The following is a 21,203-nucleotide window of genomic DNA, read 5'->3' as shown; positions in this document are numbered from 1 at the left end:
CAAAACTATCGTCAATAACATATGCATGTGCTTCAGATCAATGAGAAAGGGCAAAACTTTCAGTTAAGCCATCGCGCATTATTTCCAGATCCCAACCCAGAGAAGCAGAACACGAAGCAACATACAGGTAACCTTCGAGCGGTTCAAAGGATTTCACAGAAAGCTCCCGAGAAGGGTAAGCAGAAAAGAATTTCGAGTGGTTCAAAGGATTCTACAGAAGTTGAAAATGCTGAACCAACTTCGAGAAAAGATTTTAGCTCTTACAGATTTTTAGTGTCAATGCATTTTAGCTCTCCCGAAAAGTCTCCATTGAGCATAACCACTACACAGTTTTAACTAAAATTCGGAGATAATGCTATCAATTGTAAGTAAGCTAAGCTCAGGGAAAATCTGTTATTCAATCAAAAGAAAAGCGGTCTATAATTTATTCACGAGGGAATTACATCGAAAAATTCCGGATACTAAAAACCTGCAGATGAAGATAACTTCTCCAAGAATGACATAAAGTCAGGACCATATAAAGATGAAAAAATCTTGAGCGAGGCTTAAAACTGGAATTGCATCTCTGAGGCATATCCAAGAGCTTCTAAATGAGAAGCCATGGCCTTGTTCATAGGAGGTGGCCCACATCTTAGTATCTGTACAAAATGTAAATTTTGTGGAGTTCATCGTTTTTTGATACTAATGAACATGAAAAAGTTAAATGGAGATTGTATTAATGCTCATAACAAGCAAAGGATTGCAATGGCTAGAATTCCTAACCTGAATATCAGATGCCGGCGCAGGGCAGTGAGCTTGAATTGTTTCCTTGGATACGAACCCAACACCACCATTCCACACCTCAGGAGGCTACACAGAATTAGACAACAAACGAGGATCATCAAGGTAATGAAATTTGTTAAGTCTAATTACAAACAAAATTATGTCAATGCCTTGTAAGTTTCTTCAGAATGCATTAAGAATCTAAATCCTGAATTAATATAATAGTTTTACAAGGCACGAGATAAGTAAATGTGAGATATTATCAAACATCAATAGCAAATTTCTTTAAAGCAGGCACAAACTTATCTACATCATGAGGCTGTTTGCATTGATTATGCCAGAGAATATTTAGGTTCATCAATTCTATAGTAGCGATATTAAATGCACGACTAATAGGAAATAGAATATGAACCCTCTATCCTTTCATGTATGTCGAATTTATTAATTTTAATTCAGCATCTCCAAAGCCTTTCGCCACCCCGCACGCACAAACAAGTAATACTAAATCAAAAAATGCTATTCATTGATAGTGCTTACCCATAAGCAGTGATGTGTGACATTTAGATGACTTTAATTCATTTGCCGTCCTAGATGTAGGATTTAAGATGACAAATTAATTCATACCACATCACTGCTTAAAGGTAAACAGTGCTAAGGAATAATATTAGAGTATCTTCAAAAGACTCTCTAAATATATGATGCTCTCTATTGTATAGAGTCAATGTTTAAAAATATTATTTAAATTGATTGGCCATTGAAATAAATATTGTTGACACATAAAAATTCAGTCCAAATCAAACGGCCCAAGGAGTAAAGCCCAATTGGAGGATCCCCAAATCAGATAGCCCAAAGAACGAAGTCCAATCAAACAAATCAAGGTGAAGGCCCAAATAAGGGGACCGAAGAATGCTGTAACGCCATCGGCCAAGTTTGCAAGTCGCCCAGAATCTGAATGAATAGAGTGTCATACGGTCGCCCAGAGCTGTTATTCTATTATTCGAGTGGTTCAAAGGATTCTACAGAAGTTGAAAATGCTGAACCAACTTCGAGAAAAGATTTTAGCTCTTACAGATTTTTAGTGTCAATGCATTTTAGCTCTCCCGAAAAGTCTCCATTGAGCATAACCACTACACAGTTTTAACTAAAATTCGGAGATAATGCTATCAATTGTAAGTAAGCTAAGCTCAGGGAAAATCTGTTATTCAATCAAAAGAAAAGCGGTCTATAATTTATTCACGAGGGAATTACATCGAAAAATTCCGGATACTAAAAACCTGCAGATGAAGATAACTTCTCCAAGAATGACATAAAGTCAGGACCATATAAAGATGAAAAAATCTTGAGCGAGGCTTAAAACTGGAATTGCATCTCTGAGGCATATCCAAGAGCTTCTAAATGAGAAGCCATGGCCTTGTTCATAGGAGGTGGCCCACATCTTAGTATCTGTACAAAATGTAAATTTTGTGGAGTTCATCGTTTTTTGATACTAATGAACATGAAAAAGTTAAATGGAGATTGTATTAATGCTCATAACAAGCAAAGGATTGCAATGGCTAGAATTCCTAACCTGAATATCAGATGCCGGCGCAGGGCAGTGAGCTTGAATTGTTTCCTTGGATACGAACCCAACACCACCATTCCACACCTCAGGAGGCTACACAGAATTAGACAACAAACGAGGATCATCAAGGTAATGAAATTTGTTAAGTCTAATTACAAACAAAATTATGTCAATGCCTTGTAAGTTTCTTCAGAATGCATTAAGAATCTAAATCCTGAATTAATATAATAGTTTTACAAGGCACGAGATAAGTAAATGTGAGATATTATCAAACATCAATAGCAAATTTCTTTAAAGCAGGCACAAACTTATCTACATCATGAGGCTGTTTGCATTGATTATGCCAGAGAATATTTAGGTTCATCAATTCTATAGTAGCGATATTAAATGCACGACTAATAGGAAATAGAATATGAACCCTCTATCCTTTCATGTATGTCGAATTTATTAATTTTAATTCAGCATCTCCAAAGCCTTTCGCCACCCCGCACGCACAAACAAGTAATACTAAATCAAAAAATGCTATTCATTGATAGTGCTTACCCATAAGCAGTGATGTGTGACATTTAGATGACTTTAATTCATTTGCCGTCCTAGATGTAGGATTTAAGATGACAAATTAATTCATACCACATCACTGCTTAAAGGTAAACAGTGCTAAGGAATAATATTAGAGTATCTTCAAAAGACTCTCTAAATATATGATGCTCTCTATTGTATAGAGTCAATGTTTAAAAATATTATTTAAATTGATTGGCCATTGAAATAAATATTGTTGACACATAAAAATTCAGTCCAAATCAAACGGCCCAAGGAGTAAAGCCCAATTGGAGGATCCCCAAATCAGATAGCCCAAAGAACGAAGTCCAATCAAACAAATCAAGGTGAAGGCCCAAATAAGGGGACCGAAGAATGCTGTAACGCCATCGGCCAAGTTTGCAAGTCGCCCAGAATCTGAATGAATAGAGTGTCATACGGTCGCCCAGAGCTGTTATTCTATTATCGCCCAAACTTTCAAGTCGCCCAAGGTATCAACAGACATAACGCGTCGTGGTTATCAAGAAATGCAGTTATCAAGGCAGTTGTTAAAGCAGCCCTATCACGTTCCACGACTCAAGAAATTCAATCGAAACCGGTTGAACGATGAAAGGTAATGGCAGCAGTTAAAAGGCAGTTTTCATGATAAAATGGCCACTACGAAAAAAGTGGGTAGTTATAGGACGATCAAGCAATTTTTAGAGCAGTTAATCACAAAGAGATCGTCTATGAAATATAAAAGGGAGAAAGAACATAGAAGCAAAGGACCGAATCCAAAACTCTCGAACAGAGAATATGTAATTTTCATTTCCTTAGTTTTTAGACTTAAACACTTTTCTTTCTGTAACTCGTGTGCTTGCGCCCCTTGGAGGCACGTTGTTTTTCATTTCCAATTGTAAAGTTCATCGCCAATAAAAGAACACCCCTTTATGGGACTTTGTCTCAAGAGGTTTTCGTCCCTTACACAATCGTCTGATCCTTTTTAATTGTTAGCGACTTAACCCGCGCGAAACAAATATATTAAATAAAAGATGAGGAGAAATCAATAAATATTTCTTGAAAAAAGCAAAATGAAGAATAAAAATAGAGAGCATTGTTGGGGTGTAAAAAAAAATTCTCTCTAAATTGGAAGATGCTCTTTCAAAATATACAATCTCTTGAAAATGCTATTACTTCCGTCCAATGAATCCATAAAAGAACTAGATCGGAACAGAAAATGCATTGCCTATTAGTGCCTACGTATTTTACATATTATCATTCATTTTCGAGATTTTTTCTCTATCAACCTTTCACAGTTTTCTCCGTTGCTACTAAAAATCATCTGACAGTTTGGACCTGAGTTTTTTGTGCTTTAACTTTCATTCTACAACAAGAACAAATTAAGCCTTATTCCCAATAAGTTTGGGGTTAGGTTACATGAACTCTTTTGAAAGAAAAGCAGAACTTATCGTAGCCACAGAGTATTTGTTTCAGATTTCCTCATTTAAAAGAAAAAGAAGAATAAAATAATTCAAGTGAACGAAATATTGACAAGTAGGCTGACACAATTACCCTGGATGCTTAAATTTAGACCAAATAAATATATATGAAATAAACACCACATTAAGTTAAACAAATATAAAAAAGAACTAACCTGATTTAGTACATAGTAAATCTTAAATTGACCAGGGTAATTAGTAGCAAGGCTATCCAATTCTTCCTGCAATCACACATAAATACAACAGAAAAAAACATTACCTTTGAAATCCATCAAATTTCAACTAGTTTTCTTCGATGTCCAGCAGTACAAGTTTCAGTAAGGTAATCTGAATGCCCACTTCCCAGTGAAACTATAATATTCTGCCAGTTTTGAGTAAATACTCAGGTTCAAATTCTATTGAATCCCAGGCTAGTTTAACCTATTCCTTTATATCCCTCTCAAGTAATAGATTAATTCTGGGTCTAGTTTACTTACTACTTTCCATTAACAGTGAAATTTGCACAAGTACAGCCTCCAAAGGAAGACGTAGATGAAGAGAGATTAGAAATTACCTTTAGAAGAATGTCTTCAAATGTAACATTAGCATATATCAGATGCACCTTTGTTTTGTCAATTGGGTTTTCAAGAATAGCTCTAGCAACCTAATATAAACGAAAAGGACGTAATGAGATATGTTGATGTAAAAAAGCCTTTTAATTGAATCAATTCATCGCTTCACTCCTAAGAGTAAAGATGAATTCATCGAGAAATTGATGAAGAAGAAGTATTAAAGAGATTCTTTAATGTAGACCTGGAACATTGGCGTAATGCCAGAGCCTCCAGCAAGCATTCCAAATGCTCTCACTTGGCCGGGTTGATACTTAAAGCGACCCTAGTACAAAAAAATTACTGTATAAGAGCAGCTTTCAAGCAGTAGAAATATTATACCAGTCTGGCATAAAAGTAGCCAAACGTGTTCCAGTTCAAAGAGCAGAATACATGAAGCTATCAATTCAGGAGCGGATACACAATCCCCCACTCAATTGTAAACGACTGACAGGAAGCAAGAGCCGTGGAAGATAGAGCTTAACGAGCTTAGCATCTCTAGATCGCAGAACCTAATACGTAGAGATCTATTTTCCTTTTGAGTAATTTAAGCATGTTATCAGTGCAACACAGAATTAATTATCGTCATGGTTAAAGATTGAGCTCGATAAGCTTAACATCTCCTAATAGATTAATTTTACAACTTATGACTTTACAGAGGCTAATGCATGGAGATTAATTTTAGTAAGAGTAGTTTGATGTAAATACAAATACACCTCAGAATGGATCATAAATTGAAATTTCAAGATATAAGAGGTCTGGTGTCCAAGATTACACAAGATTTAGCTATTTTAAATATTTGTGCATAAGTATGAAACCAAAATAGGGGAAAAGAAGTGACAGAAAAGAACTCAACCTTGATTTTATCATATATTTCTTTTCATATTGTTGACATTGACATAGCTTTTGCATGAACCTAAATAACATTTTCTTTTTCTTTTTTCTTTCAGGGTTTGGATACCAGTGCAGAAAAAATGAAGCATGAAGCATCATAAGACAATTAAAACACAGAGAGAATATACCTTTGGTCCTTTTACAGCCAGATAGTCACCTACACGCATTTCTCGGAAATGATGAGACATTCTTCCTTGTGGATACATCTAAAAATATGCAAAATCCATATCATATAATCAACCAAGTAATACAAAAAGAGACGAAATACTTCACTAGCTCTTTACAAGGGGCAAAAAAGAAACTTCAAATACTTACCTTTATAACTAACTCAAAGTATCCAACATCAGAATCCAAGGTAGTTGGAGTATATGGTTTAGTGACCTCTTCACCTTGACCATCTTTACCCCTATACAATTACACGGTATTCACTAAAATCAGAACCTAATTTCCTTTTTACTCTAAAGCGTTAGAATAAATTACGTATTGAAAACGGAAAGTCTAATGAGCAAAAGGCCAAGTCATTGAGTTAACCTGCAACTAATGTGCTGTCCAATAGGAAGTCCCAACACAGATGTGGGTGTAGGAAGTTCAAATCTGAATTTTGCCACGTTATGGCTGAGCTGTATTTTCTTCACAAGCTTAAACTTCTTAAAATTCTCAGGATCCAGGCACACTGTCAAGTATACACATTCCATAAAACAAAGGTGTAGAATCTCCATATAACAATTGTAGCTATAAAGATTAAATCTTTATGCAAGTTAATACCGACCTGAATGGGAAACTATGCCCCCATTTGGTACCCATTTTTTTCAAAATGCATTTTTCTCTCTCTTTTTTTCAACCACACATTCTTTATTAAAATAATATTACACGTAAATAAAAAACTTTTCCTTATTTTTCAACCTCACACTTCCAATCAAGTTACTATTCTAAAATGCATTTTTATATAAAACTGGCTCTCAAACACCCCCTATTTATTAAAAATGCATATAAGCAAATAAACATCAACAACACGAAAAACCCATTAACCATATGGTAAGTGATGTATGAACATCAATTCTGCATATGCTCATATAAATTTTAATGGCATGCTTGATGTGCAACACTCCACATAATTGGAATATACAATATACAAGATTTTAGCTTCTTGTCCTTCTTTATTACTGTTCAGCGCTATCCAGCCTACTCACCAAACTTTGCCAAGAAAGATTTATCTTTTACACTATCCACATAAAAGGACTGCCCATATTCTTCTTATGGTAGGCAATATATGAACATCTATCCGAACATCAATTCCCATTAGTGAAAAACATAACGGACAAGATTTTAGCTTCTCCAGCGTTTACCATTCATGCATAAAAGATTGATTTTTATACTCAAAAAACGTAATCTAACCACATAAAAGGACTGCCCATACAAATCAAAAGACACATCAAGGACAAATAACATCCATTACTGCAACTATGTTCCTAAAAAATACATCCACGAACGTAAAGAAACATAATATATCCAATGGGCATTTCATATTTATACGTTAATAGATAGATCATAATAATTGACAGACCTTTGGATTTCTTGGAGGAAAAAATGAAGTATGCAGAAGCACCAACAGCAACAAGGCCAACAGCAACACCCACAAATAATCGACCTTCAGATGTTTGCAAAAAGTCCATATTGGAATACAAGAACTGATTTTTGAACAGAAAAAAAAAAAAAAAAACTCAATTTAGTAAGAATTCTAAGAATGCTCAATAGAGTTGCACTGAATCTTGGTAAAATGAAATTAATTTCTTTGTTCAAAATGATTGATGATAAAATTTTCAAATGCAAAATAATTGTTTATTTTTTTCTTAAGGATACCAAACCTGACTAAAGAAGAGAATTCCAAACGGTGTGGACAAATAAGTCGATGGACACTCCCAACCAACTCCTTTTGCAGAGGAAAGAAAATGAGGAAAAAATTGTAAAAATCTATAGTGTGGGCAACTGAAGTAGGTAAAGAGAGTAGTACTACTAGTAGGACATCAATTTTCTCACCTACCCCCCACTCCACTCGCCCCAGGTTACACGCTGCTGCCCCTGGTTTTTTATGTAATGGGAATCAATAATTCTCTTTGTTTATGTTGATTAAGAACTAATATTTTCGCAATTAGATCAACAATTCAAACGCCGTAAGATTTATGACAAATTCATCTGAGTTTTTTTTTTCAAGTTACTGTCATCTAAAAGGAAATTGACATATTTAAAATACGTTTGCGGACTAAAGATGAAACTTTTTACAGTTACCTGTAATTTATTTATTTTCCTTTGGTTAATCAATACCAATGTTTTAAATTTTGATTCGGCTATTTTCTATCCTACATATATAAAAAAGTGAAGCATGGACGGGACATGTGTCGTGAATATACATCCCCTTGTACCTCCCCCGCCCCCCTCCCACGCTATCAGCCATACCTCTTTCCTTCTCCATTTCTTTCTCCATTTTCCCAAGTTATCGCCATTCCTCTTTACTTCTCTTCCATTTCTCCCACACAATCACCCATCTAACCCAAGAGTACATGATTTCTGCACGGAGTTACCTTGATTCAACCCCTAAGAGCATCTCCAACCATTGCACCAAATTTTGGTGCAAAAAATGGTGTAATGAATAGTGTTGCACCAAATATGGTGCAACACTATTCATGTTGCACTATTTTGCACCAAATGGTGCAATGTCTTTTTTGCCCTTATTTTTCTTTTTTCAAAGATAATGGTTAAGGGCATTTGTGTCATTTTCGTTCTATAATAATAATGATAATAATAATAATTACTTAATTAATTACACTATAAATTATATTATTAAAGTTTATTATTTTTAATAATATAATTAATAATAATTAATGTAATTGTTAATTTAACGTAAAGTTAAATTCGTAAAGTTTACGTTTAAAATTTAATTTAATGTAATGTTTATATTATTAAAGTTTATTATTTTTGTAAATTTAACGTAATTGTTTATCATAAATTAATAATATAATCAATTATTTTTGTCAATTTAACATAATATATATGACATGTGATAATATAGTAATCAATATATTTGTTAATTTAATGAAGTTATGATTTAGTAATATATATAGTTATAAAATAAATAAATAAATAAATAATATTTTAAAATAAATTTATTGTCAAAAATCGAAAGAATGAATAAAATAATAAAGTACTGTTCATTTGGTGTAATGATTGGAGAAGAATTTTGGTTTGGTACAAGATTTAGTGCAAAATTTGGTGCAGGGTTGGAGATGGCCTAATTCATTGAGTTCTTCTCTCATTCTCTACCCTAATTGTAAACTTTCTTTGGATATTCATCATAATTTTAGCCGCCTCATTTGCCTACTTCAAGGTAATGATTTTACGAAATGGGTGTAATCTTGAACTCATACAACCCATTCTGCTCTTCAATTCTTAAGTCTGGTCATTTCTTTTTTCTGAGTTCATCTGTACCATTTAGCTGCTCATTTGTCTTTAATGGTGATTTTTCTTAAGTTTTCATTTGTTGCAACACCCGTGACCAAACTCCTTCACAATTAAACAACACAAGACAAGCAATGAAATCTCTCTAATTTGTATGTAAGTATGTTTTTTCGATTTTTGTTCTTTTGAATTAATCTTCATTTTTGTTAAGTTTTCATTTGATTACCGTGTTTATACAGACATAGTATTAATTTTGTTCGAATATAACTTCCAGATGATGGTGAATCAGTTGATGGGAATAGTGACGCTAGAGTAATTAGTCGAACAGGTCTATGCTCTTCTCTCACTTCATTTTAAATTTAAAAATCTCTTCTTCTTTTTTGTATATTTCATTTTTCATTTGTATTTTAGGATGGTAGAAATTTTTTTTAACGAATGAAAACCTAGTGGAGAATAAAAATATGTTTTTAACAAAAAGCAAAAAAAAAATAATAATAATAATAATAATAACATTTTTTGGGGAAAAAATCAGGAGCTAAAGCACGGAGCTTTTAGCTTCGCGCACTGCATGGAGCAACAATTTTTTTTTATTTTTTTAATTATATATACTCCATCAGAATTTATTTATTTTTTCACGCAACCATCCTTATAGTGCAGAAAAATCTACTTCTATCCTATTTTTCCATTTTCCTCTTCAAATCAAATTCATTTAACACAAAATTTTATTTTTTTTTACGATTTCATTTGGTTAAATAAAAATTATCTCTTGTTGGATTTAGTTGCTTAATTTGATGGGATACCTAGGATGAATTAATAGTTTTTTCTTTGGTATCATGTCCTGCAAATTTGTCATTTATAATTCTCTTAAAATATTTTTCTTGTGGATATAATAGACTAATGGTGGATGGGTGGGTTGTATTATATTACCAATCAGTTTGGCAAATTAACTCTTTATTTAAAGATTTATAGAATATAAGGGCGAATATAATTTAACATGGACATAGAAGGAAAATCGAGATAGGTTGATGGTCAAAGCTCTTTTTTTTTTAATATAGTTTTAACGTTGATGCAGTTGATATTGATTGTCAAAGCTCATATTTTGTGAAAATAATTTTGATTGTCTATATTACATTTAATTTTTTATTACTTTTGTGTAGGAAATTATAACAGCTTGAAATTTAAAGGTCCATTTTCTATGAAATTAGAATTAGTGGTTCTAAAAGACCCTGGTCAATTTTCTTAAAATTAACTGTGAGTGATCATTTAAGTATTGATGCATCAAAGTCCAAAGACTATTTTCTAGGTCACTATTCTTTTTATCTTATTTTGGCGTTGTTGTGTTGGTTAGCGTGGTTGTAAAAATTATTGTATTGTATATGATGGATTTTCCTTGTAATATAGGACATTTTTAAGGAGAGTGGGCTTCTTGGTGACGATTCCAAGAATATAGAGGAAATGATAGTTCTACAACTAAGATCGAAATTGAGGTAAATATTATGTTCTTCTGGCTAAAATGTACTTAATTTGTTTTTCCAATATCATATGGTTGTTTGCGTGTTCAAGAGGGGCAATAATTTCCAATTTTTTGCAATATGGACTTACTTTTTCTTTTTCTTTTTTCTTTATTATTATTTTTTTTATTTCAGGGAGGTAATCTTGAGATTTTTACCCAAATTGCAATGGAATTTTCATGAGCTAAGAGAAAGAATAAAAGTAATCCCGTCTCCTTCCAGTATTATTATGGTTTATCTGTTGTTTTATCAATGTATTCATTATTTTATTTTTTATGTTGTATATTCTTTTGGATCCTTTTTAAAATAAGTGGACTCGTTTTTCCCCTTTGAATACAATTAGCTCGTCTACATCGCGGCAATTCAACCTAAACAAGGTGGTGGTTGAAGAAATGAATCAACTAATGGAGCAGCGAAAGAGGCTTTCAATTTGCGACTTGATGAGTAAATTTGACAAGAATTTATTTGGTGCTGCAGAATTGTCCACAGCGGTGTTAATGATTTTTTATTTTTTATTTAAATTGTTATTAAAGTTCTAAAATAACATATATGCAAAAATCAGTTCCTTTGAGCTTCTAAATGTCGCTGTCTATATAATCGTTTAATCTAGATAGTTGCTAAATAGATAGGAACTCAGTTTCTGTTTCTTCTATCATTTCATTGCTTGTTGGATGAGAATTGATGACTCGATGAGTTGTTAGATTCTTTACTTTAGGCTAAACTGAGAGGTGCCTTTATTGGAAGGACATTTTCTTTTGAAGAAGCTTAGGAATGCATTAGAATATTTGAAATGACAACTGGGAACGTAACAAAGAAGATGTGGAAAATGATATTTCTATGATTAGTATCTTGTTACAAATCGAAGTTTTTAAAGTGATTTTGTTTAAATTCCTTAGTGCCTGCTATTCATTATATGGGCTATTTGAAAATCCTTTTTCTACATTGAATATGTTTTACATGTACCTATTGTCAATATTAACTGGAAAAACTCAAGAATACATTACATTTGAACTTATTTCATTCTTTCGAACACAGTGCAAATTGAAAATTAATTTAACACTTTCTTCTACCTTGTTAGATATCCCTTGGCTCTTTGCAACCTTTTCAAAGCAAAGATTCAACGTTACCGCCGTCGTGGCAGTCAATGAATTTTGATTCCAGAAATGACGATGCACCGATTAGGACATAGAATTCTTGAGATTCTAAAACGAACTCCTCTTCCATCACAGTATTGCCTATGGACTCCCCCCTTTCTTTGTTTTTCGCTTATAGATACACACACACACATGTGCAAATGATAATTACAAGTTTCTGAAATAGGTTGAAGCTCATATACACTTGTGGAATTTCTGTGTTTCTAATTTTTAATACAAAAATATAGAAGATTTTGAAGTTCCTCTAGATTATAATGTCATACTCTTCCAGCTTGTTCATTCGGAACCAACAGAATTGATAGCTTGGACTTCTACAATCTAGAAAAATATATCTTGGTCTTCAAAAAATATGGATGAGAAAGCACTAGACTTCCAATTGAGCAAGGCTGAAATATCTGACAATTCCATTTATGCTGCTAGCAAAGCACTCTTACCTATTTTAAGTTGGAATGTTTATTTTAGATTTTGACTTTGATATTTCATTGTTTCTAGGTTACTAGGTATAACAATATTTCTATTCATGCCCCTGTGCAAATTAGTAAAAGTTTGAGTTAATCTATCTTGTTCAACAAACAATATAGGTGAGACTACCACAATGTCACGAGAAATAGATGTTACAATTTTGTTCCAAGTTGATATATCAGAATTATATTTTGTATGCTAAGTATCACATCTACGAGGAATTATAAACTATTCGATTGGGAATATTGAAGTTTTCACATTGACTATTGTTCATCATAGGGATTAGTTTTAAATAATTTTATGCTTGGTTTGCACGATTTTTTCAAATCGTAAGGATTAATTTAGCTTGCAAATTATGGACTCCTTCCATCGTATATATTCATTCTTGTAATGACATTATTGATGGGTGGATTCAAAGAACAACGATATTTTTTTACAATTTGCTTGCAGGTGTTTCTTATGTCTACTTTATTCAATTTCAATTTATATAGTACTGTCATACATATCCGTTTAACAACCACCATACACTTATATTTAAAGTTTACCGATTAACATGCAATGCATGTTTTCCTCACTAGTACCTAGAAAAAAGAAAAAAGAGTCAAGGGTTGAAAAGTTGAACCGGGAACGAGTCACAGGTTTTTAAAAAAATAAAAAATATACATTTACAAAAATAAATAAATAAATATATATATATATATATATATATATATATATATACACACACACACATTTACAAAAACTAAGAAAATATATACATTTAATTTTATTTTTTTTAAATATACATTTAATTAGGTTGAATTGGTTAAACCGGGAAGAAGTCACTAATTTTCAAAAACGGCTGATTAAACGGGTTCTAGGGCGGGTTTTTAATTTAAAGTTTTTTAAGTCTAATCAGACCGATTTTGGTCTTAGTTCTCAAAATTTTTTATTGCACTAGTCGAATATGTCTGATTTTTAAATCACCGTCTAATACATAATTACCTTGTACGTACAATTTAGATGATTGCATGCATATACCTAAAAATCGTAAATTATTTATTTCTTTAATTAATCTAATACATAAAGACCTTGTACGTACAACTTAGATGATTTCATACGTATATAATACCTAAAATCTCAACTTAAAATTTGTTGAAGAATTTGATAATGAATAATTTAATTTATTTTTTTTTCAATTGTTTATAGGATTATTCCACTTGTACATCAAATGTTACATCAATGATTACATGATGCACAAGTGGCATTATGTAATTGATTATTGAAAATTAAACAATTTCCATCAACTAATTACACTTCAAGTAAAATATTAGAATAGATAAAATTAGAATAGGCAAAATTATCAGTAAAACTTTTATATTTATAACTTTATAAACTAAAAGAAGATGTTAAGTATGAACATTTGTTTTTTACACTTACAAGCAATGTTTAATATTAATTATATTAAATGATTATTATGTTATATAATAGAATCTTAAGTTATATATATATAACAAACTTAATACGTAAAAGTAATACAAGTTACAAACAAAATTATTAATATTGCATGATCAAAAATAAAACTATGTAATGAAATGCGTTAGTTATATTCAAGCAGTTTACTTTGAAAAAATTAACTCCAATTAATTGTAGGTATCACAACCCCTTTTTAGCTTATACACATAACTAAAAAGTATTGTGTGATGAATATGATACTCAAAAATAGAAATAAGAGAGATTATTTTAATTTTTCAAACGTTAAGGGTTGTCACTATATATGTGTGAAATCTCAGGGGTGTCTGTATAATTTGCTCTTATGTTTATAGTTTTAGTCTAATATTTTATATTTAATAATAGATGAATTATTTAAAGCGTTTACTCAGTCATATATAGTACGCCAACAAAAATAAAAAATAAAAAATGGTAGTTTGCAAGACTACGTTACAATATAAAATGTATTTTTCTTTTGAGATAATATATTAAATGGATAAAATAACCATGTTTTAATGGTCTTCATATACTTAAATTAGATGAATAATTAAAAAATATTCTTAACATTATGAGAATTCATTGAATAGGTGTGCAGCAGGCAACACAAGTAGTAAAATATTTGGAAAACTAAATAAACAAGTAAAATATTCATAGATAAAAAGGACTATTGTGATGAAAAACCTAAATAAACTTTTTTTTTTTATATTCAAAATAGATAAATTATCCTTTTTGCTATGATTAAAATAGTGTAGTTAGGATGAGAGAACAATTCGACAAGTTTGACCCTTTATTGTACCAACTCGTCCAAGTCACAACCTTATTTATTAAGTCGTAGATGATATATTAAACTTGTTTCATTTTTGAATATTTAAACTTTGAGATGACATGAAACGAAAGTCGAAAGTCTAATACTAGAATTCATTGAGTAGGTTTGTAGCATGCAATATCAATAGCCAACAAAACTTTTGAAGACTGTAAGAGTGTGTAAATGGCTGTTTTGACAACTATTTTTAGGATTTCTTTTCATAGAAAAGATAATTTAATTTTTATTTTATTTTTTTTTAAATCTGACTTTTTTAAAAAACGATAAAGTATCTAATTTACTTTAAATAAAATGATATTCAACTAAAGTAGGAAGACAGTTGGATGAACTAAGGGAGCTTGAACACAATATTCTCACTCTACGAAATCACTATCTATAAATAACCTCTTCAAATTACGTAGTTGAAATCAAAGTTTCACAAAAAGGGTGCCCGCCATGATACTACCGTGTTAAACACTTTATGGATGACACACACTTAAATTAACTGAGAGTGTTCAATGCACTTATAAACTAGTTAAGCAGGACTTTTATTAGCACATCAAACAATTTTCTGAAGACTGTTTTGATATTAAATTTATTTTACCGAGGATCTCATGTACCTTGTCACTATCATACTTGTAGTTGACCAAAAACTCTCGTTAATTAGAACATGAAGTCAAGAAATGGCAGTTCTAAATTATAATCTATTTTGAAAAAAAGGTTATTATACTCCCCACAAAGACTTTTAAGAACGACAATTGCATCTAATAGATCTAGCACAAAGACATTTAAGAACGACAATTATGACTTACGAGTTCAAGATAGAGACAACACCTTTCTACCCAAGATTTATGACGATATAATTTGAGTGAATGTAAAATCTCGTTCAAACAGCAATGTTGGATATGATGGTGAGACACCATCCATGATGATATAATTTGAGTGACTGTAAAATATCATTCAGACAGCAATGTCGAATATGATGGTGAGCTTCGTAGATATCTCTATGACATGAAGACTATAAAACAGATTTGACCGAAGATGGTTTGGTGAATCATGGCTGTGATGATCAACCAAACGACAATGGAAAAAGCTGAAATTCATAGACAGGAACAAGAAAAATTGCAAGAAAAATATAGTTCTTATTAACTATATTAAATAAATTCCAAGGATGGATTCTGCGTACGAAAATGAATATGATTGATGTTGTAAAAGATGCAACCTATCTCTGATACAACAGTAAAACTAGTTCAGAAATGTGTATAAACTAGCTCAGAAATGTGTATACATTGAATTTTGAGTTTACATTCCCTGATTGAATGCTTAATTTGCTTAGACGAGTATAATTTTCGAACATATATTTCCTCAAAATCGAAAAAGGAAAAATAAAAAACATAAAAATTCGTATTCGTTAATTATTGTTGTTTTCCTTGTTTGTAGGAGGATCAGATCTCACAATCGGAAGGTTTCTTCGATACTGCTGAGATGTTAACCTCCTCTCGAGTGGTGTCTTCCTCTTGCTCACAACGAATCTGTTTACTCCTTTCCGCATTGGCATTATTGACGGAAAGTCTTCATCGGGGATCTGGCTCAGCTCAGAAATATCCTTTATCTGAGCCACACGTCTGAACCATCTCTCCGCTTTGGCCTCTTCCGACATGTCCAAAGGGTCAGGTTCCTTAACGGCTGATCCCTCCAAGCTCTTACCTGTCCCACTTCGAACTTGATGGTTTTCAGATGGTTTGGGAGGACCTGCCGTGGGCCCCGGCTGGAAAAACTGAGGGGCATCCCCTTTCCCAGAATATTTATCCATCTGATTGTCACGTATGGTAGTCTGGGGAGCTGAGGAGTTCGGTTTAGGGTATTCACTGGGAGAAGCTACATAATCATGGGAAAGTTTGGTATAACCAGAACTGGCCAGTTGGTCGACTTTTCTCAATGCAGTATTTGTGTCTGACATACCATATCTTGGCTCATCCAACTTCTCAGAAAAGCTCTCGGCTGTTGTCGAACTGGAAGAAGATTCACCGCTAGATTTTGTGGATGAATCTGCGCCATCCAGCTGTTGTGTGTCCTTCCTAGAAAAGTAGCCAGGAGGGAATGGAACAAATGGGACAAAATTAGTATTATTTGCCTGATCCACTGCAACCTGTCTTTTGTATGCTGGTGAAGTCAAAGAACGATTTTTCTTCTTGCTAACAACAAATTGGTTTTCTCCCTTACGCATCGGCATAATCTCGGGAAAATCCTCGTCTGAAATTGCACTCGGTAGATCTTTGGAATCATGTAACTCGGCTATTTTCTTAAACCATCTTTCTGACTTTTCAGCTTGTTCTTTCTCTTTCCCCTGGTTAGCAGTCTCACTTGCTGAATTTTTTGAGAACTGAAAAATCTTCCCCATCTGCTGGGACTCACTGCCGACAGTCGAACTACTTTGATTACTGACCTCTGATGAGTCTGGTTCATAGCTTTCTGTCCCGACTTTTTCCCCATCCACCATCTTAGAATTTTGATCCTTCTTTGAAAACGTGTCTGGAGGTGATGGAACAAATGGAATGTACTTGGAATTTTTTTCCTGGGAATTTTGATCACTCGAAGATCCCAACTGAAGAGTTGAAGGAGAGATATCCGTTCTCTCACCTTGTTCAGAAATTATGCCTCTATCCTCTCTTCCAGAAACTCTAGACGAGCGACCAAGAATCTGGTCCAAACCACGGTTGACTGATGTATCAAGGGCCTTGTTTGTACCTTCAGGGTACCCCTTATCCATCGTCTGATTTTGAGAGCTAGCAAGCCTCTTCTCCAAGGGTGTGTTCCTAGTGCCAACAAGGGACAGATTTTCTCCATAGGAGACATCACTTATCTGAGAATTTTTACTAAACCACTGTCCTGCTCTCTCTTCATTCTCAGCCAACAGGCTATCTGTGTTGGTTTTGGATGTGAATTCCCAATTCCGTCCGGATCCCAATCTGGTGTCACCAGTGTTGGACAATGCCACACCAGGTCGTCTGCAGTCGCATCTTAAGCAAACTAAATTTCTCCCATAGTTAAAGAAGTCACATCTGGAATAAAGATGAAAGTAAAAATCTGCCATACCCCCAGAAAATAATAACACGAGACTTCGTTTTCATTAGCATAATCACTTAAGCATAAAGAAAATACAAGGTAATGCTTACTGAGGGCAGTCCCATTCCCCACCAGTCAGCTGTCTTGTTGGCCTAGGTCCTTCACATTCAAGACATTTAACATTTCTTGCAAAGTTCATAAAATTGCACCTGCATAGTATAGATAATAGTTAAATATATGAGGAAAAGTTCTATTGCCATAATAAGCATGCCTCTTTGCACAGGGAATTGGCACAAAGTGTTCTACGGGATAAATAAAAGAATGTGGACATCAAATACTTTCAACTACATTTGAGAAACTTGTCAATATTCGTTAAAAAAAAAAAAAAAAAAGGAAGGCATCAAGATTCTAGAAAAGCTCATTACTTTTCCTTTTAAACAACCTATCCCTAGGCATGTGACTTCTTCTTCTTCTACCCCATTTTTCTTTTGGTTGCATGGAAGTTGGTTGATAGCTTTAACTAGAAAACATTTATTTCAATTCCTTCTTAAATCAATTTCCATTACAATAACAATCAATTCACATAAGAGATTTGCACACAAATTCTTCCCCATCTTTAAACATGGTCATATCTATTTAGTGCCTGCAAAATTGCACAAGCAATGCTGCATAGATGAAAAGAAGCTCAAGAAATTGGTGAATGCAGCATGCAATATACATACTTTGGACATATCCAGTCACCTCTCTTCATTTCAATATTTTGTCTTAGGGGTCTTGAGGTTTGCCCATAGCCACCTGAGAAATGCTCTTCAGAAGCAGGCATGTTCATTTTTGGAGGTCCGCTGTTCAACTTACCCAACTCATGCAACAGATTCCGAACAGACAATTCCACAAGTTCCTTACTGTAGAGGCCATTTCTTTCGGACGAAAGAGATGGATTGCTTGCATAACTTAGAATATACTTCATAAGATCCACCATGCTTGCTTTATCAGATTCCAAGACCTAAAGTTCAGAAAAAAAAAAAAACAGCTGCAATTGATACAGATAGAGAACAAATTTAAGGTTTACCTACAACTCCATCATCATAACCAAAAGGGACAAAAGATAATCTATAACCACTATTACTGCAAAAGAACGCCAAGCAATGTCCTAGTAGCTAATTGGCAGGGGCTGGCGTGAAACACCAAAAAAATAAAAAATAATATAAAATAAAATAAATAAAAATAAAAAATTCCCATGTTAGACTGAGCTTCAAAAACAGAAAAAAGGGTAAAACTTACTTTTGTTCTAAGCATGTTTTGATATGTTACTTTAATTACTTTTAAGTAAAAAAAGTTAAATAAGTATTTATTATCTAAATTTCAAATAAGTAACTCTAAATTATTTATTTAACAAAAAATGATCTGAGAAATCCATTAAGAAGTCATTGTTTAACTCAACGAGACGCAAAAAGAAGACCTTTTCTTCTATGTAAAATTTGAAAGTCTAACGCTGCATGCTGTGTAACTTGAAGAATGCATATCAATCAAATGCAAAAATCTAAGTTTTAAAAGAGATCACATTGACTTACCATGACTCCATCGGTTCCCAAAAATTCTCTCATTCTCCTTGTAGTGTCAAGAGCACTCTTAAACAGAAATGGTGTCCCATTTGATACAACCACCTCAATCTCCCGTCTCGAAAGCAATCTGCATTTAATCAATGAATCATCCGAATTTAAGGGTCACACTCAAAAGAGATGTCAATCATCCTGCTAAAGAAAGGTGCAATCTTGAGTACACGGTACAGGCTACAGCACCATATCTACACTCTGATAATTGCTATCAAACAAAAAAGAATGATTAACAAGTGCTACTATCAATTTTCATAAAATGAAATTTGTGGATCGTAAATAAAGGTATGTTGGCTTTATAATCAGCCGCAACCTTCAAAGTATAAAGTACTACAGCACTGAAATATCACAACTTTGATTCATCCTTCATGACGTACTCGGGCAATTAACTAATCCCATTGATAAAGTTTAGTTCTCAAGTAAGATACAACACAGTATAAAGCAAAATATTCTGAGGAACAAAGTTCGAAGCATATTGAATTAGATAAAAATTTTATAACACTATTTATCCAGATATAGTATCTTCTTCTTGAGCCATTTTCCCAAAAATTAGACACAAATATGTACTTAAAAAAGGTATTTTATGCTACAAAATCACAGCTCGCCAAAGAAAGAGGTACACCAGAGAAATTTCAAATTCTCGTAACTTGTTCAAGATTTCAAATTCTGATTTTTTTATTTATTATTTTTTTTTTTTGGGAAATAAAAGAGAAGAAATCAAACCCAAGAAGATTGGGGCGTTCCCGAGCGAAAGCCAAGCAGGAGGCGGCAGTACGGACAAACTCCTCCGACAATTCCTCGTACGCAACAAAAGCATCGTCAAGAAGGATTTCATGGTTCATAGGTAAAGTAACTCCCTGCCCATTTGCGGTTGAGGGGAGAGAGATAGTATTGATAAAATGGGTCCACTCTGGCCATGGGTGGCTGTGGTGTTGAGAAGAGTTGTGTGGGTATGTGGTATTGTTAGCTGGTTGGGAGTGGAAGTGCTGTTGAGTGGAGTTGAGGGGAAGAATTTTTGGGGTTTGGCACTTGGATTTGGTAGAGGAGAGACTGAAGGGGCGGAGGGGAACGGTGGTTAGGCGGCGGCGGAGGAGGAAGGAGGAGGGACGGAGAGGATGGAAGAAAGAGGGAAAGGGCAGGGCGACAAGTGACACAAACTTGGAAGCGCCAACCATTACGGCGGAGGAGGGCGGTGTGTTACTGCTACTGGGATTAGTTGCAAGATTAGCAAGTGAAGGACTTCAGGCATATTTGGGTTAAGATTGGAAAAACCACTTCAATTTTTTTTTGTAAGTCACCAATCTTTCGAATTTATAGCAACTTTGTCCTATATATATTTTAGGAGCACGTATCATCTCCAACCTTTCATTTATTTACTCAGATAGTCCCCGGTATATTAGAAATGAGGAAGAAAAAAATTTCGTTGTTTCCAAAAAACTAAGGGGGTTTTATTCCCCGATATTTGTGCCTCCAACAAACGTGATAAGTGTTGATAAACCCTAGACCTTATAATAAAAGAGGGTGGTGGAATGGATGACGGTGTAGTGGTTGTGGGTGAAGCAGGATAGCATTCATTTTTCCTTTTTCTAACTTATTTAAGTTAGAGAACTTTAATGGAAACTTCAGACAAAAGTCGACGAAGGAACCATCTTTATCAATTAACGAAAGTTGAGGATGCTACATGCTATTATAGGGACAACACTGCAACAAACTAGAAAGGTTAAGGACCTACAGTGCTAGTGACCCGTTTGATTATAAATAAATAATTTTAATGTAGATTTAGAAAAATAACAAAACAAAAAAGAAATTTCTCGTGTTAAAAGTAACCCTTACCTCCATAATTAAGAGAGAGA

At 33.4% G+C, this 21,203-nt stretch overlaps 2 protein-coding genes across 3 annotated transcripts; both read right to left on the bottom strand.

Annotated features, from left to right (window-relative positions):
• Positions 1–1,929: 1,929 nt before the first annotated feature.
• LOC111368914 (NADH--cytochrome b5 reductase 1-like) lies at positions 1,930–7,893 on the bottom strand. Of its 2 annotated transcripts, XM_022990423.1 has the most exons (10): positions 7,685–7,890; positions 7,384–7,507; positions 6,351–6,492; positions 6,135–6,225; positions 5,948–6,025; positions 5,131–5,211; positions 4,892–4,981; positions 4,494–4,559; positions 2,330–2,416; positions 1,930–2,205 (listed from the first exon to the last, which is right to left on the bottom strand). In XM_022990423.1, the coding sequence occupies exons 2-10, from the start codon at positions 7,490–7,492 to the stop codon at positions 2,113–2,115; spliced, it is 837 nt and encodes a 278-aa protein (XP_022846191.1). In that variant the 5' UTR covers positions 7,493–7,507; positions 7,685–7,890; the 3' UTR covers positions 1,930–2,112. The 2 variants fall into 2 exon arrangements, with proteins under 2 accessions (XP_022846191.1, XP_022846195.1); XM_022990427.1 differs by lacking the exon at positions 4,494–4,559 and having other exon boundaries at positions 7,685–7,893.
• A 7,952-nt stretch (positions 7,894–15,845) lies between these two features.
• LOC111368908 (zinc finger protein VAR3, chloroplastic-like) lies at positions 15,846–20,592 on the bottom strand. The gene is made up of 5 exons (XM_022990418.1): positions 20,074–20,592; positions 19,309–19,426; positions 18,460–18,740; positions 17,848–17,946; positions 15,846–17,733 (listed from the first exon to the last, which is right to left on the bottom strand). The coding sequence occupies exons 1-5, from the start codon at positions 20,523–20,525 to the stop codon at positions 16,083–16,085; spliced, it is 2,601 nt and encodes an 866-aa protein (XP_022846186.1). The 5' UTR covers positions 20,526–20,592; the 3' UTR covers positions 15,846–16,082.
• Between the last annotated feature and the right edge of the window lie 611 nt (positions 20,593–21,203).

This window comes from Olea europaea, chromosome 2 (assembly GCF_002742605.1).
Source record: "Olea europaea var. sylvestris chromosome 2, O_europaea_v1, whole genome shotgun sequence".
Taxonomy (NCBI): domain Eukaryota; kingdom Viridiplantae; phylum Streptophyta; class Magnoliopsida; order Lamiales; family Oleaceae; genus Olea; species Olea europaea.
The sequence above is the reverse complement of the archived record's forward strand: the minus strand, read 5'-3'. Positions and strand labels throughout refer to the sequence as shown.

Excerpts from the sequence above, each read along its gene's own strand:
- LOC111368914 (XM_022990423.1), bottom strand. The coding sequence starts at position 7,492 with ATGGACTTTTTGCAAACATCTGAAGGTCGATTATTTGTGGGTGTTGCT. Across the intron at positions 6,493-7,383 it reads TTCCTCCAAGAAATCCAAAG|TGTGCCTGGATCCTGAGAAT; the intron begins GTCTGTCAATTA and ends TATACTTGACAG. Across the intron at positions 6,026-6,134 it reads ACTTTGAGTTAGTTATAAAG|ATGTATCCACAAGGAAGAAT; the intron begins GTAAGTATTTGA and ends GCATATTTTTAG.
- LOC111368908 (XM_022990418.1), bottom strand. The coding sequence starts at position 20,525 with ATGGTTGGCGCTTCCAAGTTTGTGTCACTTGTCGCCCTGCCCTTTCCC. Across the intron at positions 17,947-18,459 it reads GGTGACTGGATATGTCCAAA|GTGCAATTTTATGAACTTTG; the intron begins GTATGTATATTG and ends TATACTATGCAG. Across the intron at positions 17,734-17,847 it reads GGGGAATGGGACTGCCCTCA|ATGTGACTTCTTTAACTATG; the intron begins GTAAGCATTACC and ends TCTTTATTCCAG.